This window comes from Stegastes partitus, unplaced genomic scaffold (assembly GCF_000690725.1).
Source record: "Stegastes partitus isolate 25-593 unplaced genomic scaffold, Stegastes_partitus-1.0.2 Scaffold1089, whole genome shotgun sequence".
NCBI classification, from domain to species: Eukaryota; Metazoa; Chordata; class Actinopteri; family Pomacentridae; genus Stegastes; species Stegastes partitus.
This window is the reverse complement of record NW_007578820.1, coordinates 107,001-111,197: the sequence shown is the minus strand read 5'-3', so window position 1 is coordinate 111,197 and position 4,197 is coordinate 107,001. Positions and strand designations below refer to the sequence as shown.

Genomic DNA, 4,197 nt, shown 5'->3' with positions numbered 1-4,197 from the left:
GACGGGTCACAGACGGGTCACAGACTGACGGATCAGACAGACAGACGGACGGACGGGTCCGTTGGTTCTGATAGAGATCCACCAGCTGTCGGTGTCAGTGGCAGCAGCTGCTAAGGTTCTGGTCCACATTGTGGTTGAGGCCCAGAGCAGCTGAAGGTTAACGGTTCTGTTCTTCCGGCAGCCGGTCCAGGACTTCAGCACCTTCTTCTCTGCTGTGATCGATGATAAGGTACGCTGGCTTTCCTACAGCGCAGTTCTGTTCTGTGTTCTGGCTCGGTTTAACTGAAGCCTTCTCTGCAGTCCTTTGCTCGGATCAAGAAGTGGCTGGACCACGCCAAGGCGTCGCCGAGCCTGAGCGTGGTGGCCGGGGGCAACTGTGACGACACCGCCGGCTACTACGTGGAGCCCACCATCGTGGAGACCACAGACCCGCAGGACGCCATCATGAATGAGGTACCGGCGCTCCGGAGGTCCGCTTTCACCAACCGGTTCGACACACAATGACATGCTTCATCAGCCAGAACCTTAAAAACATTGACCAGAACCCACTTCACAGTCTGATGGTTCTCCAGAACCTCTCATTCAAACACTGAAATGCGCAGTCTGATTCATCTGTAGCTGTACGTCACAGAGACCTCTGACCTGGTTCTGTTCTGTGTTCTGTTCTGTGTGTTCTGCAGGAAATCTTCGGGCCGGTGCTTACAGTTTACGTTTATCCAGACAACGAGTACCAGAAGGTTCTGCAGCTGATCGACAGCACGTCTCCGTACGCTCTGACCGGAGCCGTGTTCGCCAAGGACCAGTAAGACGTGTTCATCTGCACATAGAGAATCAGAACCAGAACCTGAAATGCTTTATTGATCCTCGAGGGGAAATCGCAACAGGCTGCAGTACCATCATGCGTGTTTGTTCAGAATAACCCTCCAGAACCCTCTGGTTCTGTATCAGTACCCATATTAATGAAGCAGTTTCACCTTCATGCGGTGAACATCTCCAGGTCCTTGAGGAACACGTTCTGATGTTCAAAGCAGAACAACGAACAGTTTGATCTCAGTGAGGAACCAGTCTGCAGCATTCACAGCTTGCTTGGTTCTTTCAGATTCTCCTCTGACAGTGTTCAGTTCTGGTTCTGTTCGTTTGTTGTGTTTGCGTCAACAGACTGTGAACAACAGTGACGACGCTGCAGGAACTATCAGGTTTTCTGTGACTCTGTGTCATAGACATTGAACTGGTACCACTATGAGACATCCCATAATACTGATGCTAGCAGCTGCTGACAGAGGACATGAACAGAACCAGGTCCAGTGTTCAGACTGAGACACCTGGATGGATGTAGAACTGATCTGGTGTCAGGTTCTAGCAGAACCCAGATGTGTTCTTCCTCCTAAATGTCATGTGTCTATCTGCTGTACTGATGAAGTTCTGAGGCTCAGAAATGATGGAAAAAGTCCATTAAAGTGATAAATCTGGACCCTCCTCTGTGGACTTCAAGGACCTGGACCTCTGGAACATTCACAGTCTGAAGGTAGAACTCTGGTCAGTAGATAAAGGTTCTGCAGGTACAGAACCAGATGTTCTGAGGAGGTTCTGGGGGAGCTTAGTTCAGATGTGGCTGATGAGTTTCCGTAGTGCTGGAGGTGCTGCAGGAGCGCTGGGAGCAGGGAACCCGTTGAGCAGAAGTGGTGACTGCTGGGAGAGTAAAGTTTGTTTCTGTGGCAGGAAGGTGATCAGCGACGCAGCCAGAGCTCTGAGAAATGCTGCAGGAAACTACTACGTCAACGATAAATCCACCGGCTCCGTCGTGGCCCAGCAGCCGTTCGGTGGCGCCAGAGCTTCAGGTAAGAAACCGTCTCACGGTCTCCGTCTGGAGAACCCACTGATGGATTGATGGAGTTTAACCAAACCTTCCTCCTCATCAAGGCACCAATGACAAACCTGGAGGTCCACACTACGTCCTGAGGTGGACGTCTCCTCAGGTGGTGAAGGAGACCCACGTCCCCCTGACAGAGTGGAAGTACCCCTACATGGGCTGAGGAGCTCCACATCCTTCTGTCCAGCCATCCGTCCCTCTGCTGACCAGCTCCTGTCCTCCAGCCCCCAGACTTCTGTCCCTCTGTGACTCTTTGCACTGAACTTGGATGTCCTCCATGAACAGCTCTTCAAACTGTCTCACACTGGTTTATATCCAACATGAATGACACATTAAACTCTTTTGTTGTTCAGATAGAAATAGTTTTATCTTTAATCTGAAATAGAAGCTCCTGCATCACTGACCTGATTGCTGCTACAGCTCCTGGATCATTGTTTCGTCCTTCTCAGCACTCTCTGGTTTTTTTTTCTGTCTTCCTCGATAACAAACTGAATCTCTTTGTGTCTTTGAACAGAAGACATTGTTTTAAAGCTCGATTAGTGAAGTCCTGCAGACTGATGAGTGAGTCAATAATTCATCACGGATCAGGAACTTGTTGTCTGACTGTTCAGGTATCAGTGGATCAGATGAAACATTAACGTCAGTAAATGTTGGAGTATAAATGTGATTTTATTTGTTCTAAACTCAATGATTTAAAACTGAGCGCTGCTGAAGAGTTGGACTCCTGACGTTTGTCTGTGGTCATGTTCACGCTGACTGACCTGCAGCCGCTGAAACGCTTCTGATCAAACGTTCTCGTCCAACGTCTCGCAGAGTTCGCTGGCGGAAGTTTGTAGATTTTTATATTTAATCTTTCAGGTGATTCTCTATATTTTCAGACCGTGCCTGCCTTAGGAACTCTGTAAATGCAGATGGTTAATTTTTAAGAAAAAAATAAAAAGTAATTAAAATCTAAACGTGGTCTCGTTTGCTTTTTGGGCTTCTTTTATCATCAGTTGTTGCTTTACTGAAGAGTTTCAGTTTGTGACAAAAATCCCGTTTGATAAAAACGTGTTTTCAGATTCGATGTGATTTTCTGACTAAATATTACAATTAAACCCTACAACATTATTTGTGATAGAAATGTAAAAATTTAATTATCAGAATAATCAGAACTATGAAAATTCACTTTAAAAGCTAAAATATTTATTATATAAATTAATATCAATATACGTTGAATTCTGCTCTCTATCAGAAAGTCCTCCTGTAGCTCAGGATCTTAAAGTCAACACCGATGGGTTCTGCAGCAGGACGATGAAGCACACGAGCAGGTCCACCCACACCCACAGACCTGTGATAAAGGTCTTTACTACACTGAAAAAAGTTAATCTAAGAATATGTAGTTGTGACATAATAAAGCCTGTGAAAATAACAATAAAAAACAATGTTTATCTTTTGACATGAATATATCAAGTTGTGAATTAGTCTACATTTGTTCAAAACACTGGTCATTTTGATTTTTGTCCTTAACAAGCTGTATGTAAGTGGCTCAACAAATCTTCTTATGCAGACCCACTCAGCAAACTATTCGCTCGCTGCATTTACTGCGCTCGAACTGCGCCCCCTGGTGCATTATGGGTATTTCGCGCCAACCGTCGGTCACTGGCGGAAGCACTGCAGCGGTTCGGAAAAGGGGGAGAGAACTTTAAGGTAAGAATTACTTTAATGTTATTATAGCTGGTTAATTACTGCAGTCTTTCGGGTTATATATTGCAATAGAAATGAATAAGTAAGATAACCGAGGCTCTTGATGTGATTTGTAATTCAGATAGCAAGTGGCTTCAAAAGACTTCTTATGTGACTGGAAGCTAATGTTAGCTAGTTTTAAAATACTGGCTTGGCTTCAAATGTTATTCGCTGATGTTTGCAAGTGACTGTAATTTAAAGTAAGGAGGGATGTGTTTTTTCCTTTTCTTTTCTTCCACGTACCGTTAATCAGGCAGCGCTGGGTGCCGCCTGTATGTGGGACATAGCGCTGCGGTGTTAGCCGTTAGCGGGGGTTTTAGCTGTAAGTCGGTCGGGTGTGGTCAGCCAGTTTTTGGTCGCGACAGTGGCTGTAGGCTTTTACTTTAGCTTGGCTTGTTAGCCGCTGAACTACAGTAGCGGGCGCCCGGCTTTAAGACAGACAGTCTGGTTTTTAAAAGGCCTGCCCGCCTTCCCGCGTAGCCTTGAGACGGTAGCCCATCTGTCCTCCTTTTGACATGATGTAAACCACGTCACGTACCCTCATGTAATGGGTTCATAAATATTAAGTACAGGAAATGACAATAGATACATGCAAATAGTTT

The 4,197-nt window shown here is 45.8% G+C and overlaps 1 protein-coding gene across 1 annotated transcript in view; it reads left to right on the top strand.

The window, feature by feature from the left end:
* The window catches only part of aldh4a1 (aldehyde dehydrogenase 4 family, member A1), a 12,577-nt gene extending 9,751 nt beyond the window's left edge, over positions 1-2,826 (top strand). Inside the window, exons 10-14 of the mRNA XM_008295941.1 lie at positions 182-229; positions 301-453; positions 681-802; positions 1,720-1,838; positions 1,921-2,826. Of these exons, the coding sequence (XP_008294163.1) occupies positions 182-229; positions 301-453; positions 681-802; positions 1,720-1,838; positions 1,921-2,033 (555 nt within the window). The 3' untranslated portion in view covers positions 2,034-2,826. The remainder of the gene's footprint in view (positions 1-181; positions 230-300; positions 454-680; positions 803-1,719; positions 1,839-1,920) is intronic.
* Positions 2,827-4,197: the final 1,371 nt, after the last annotated feature.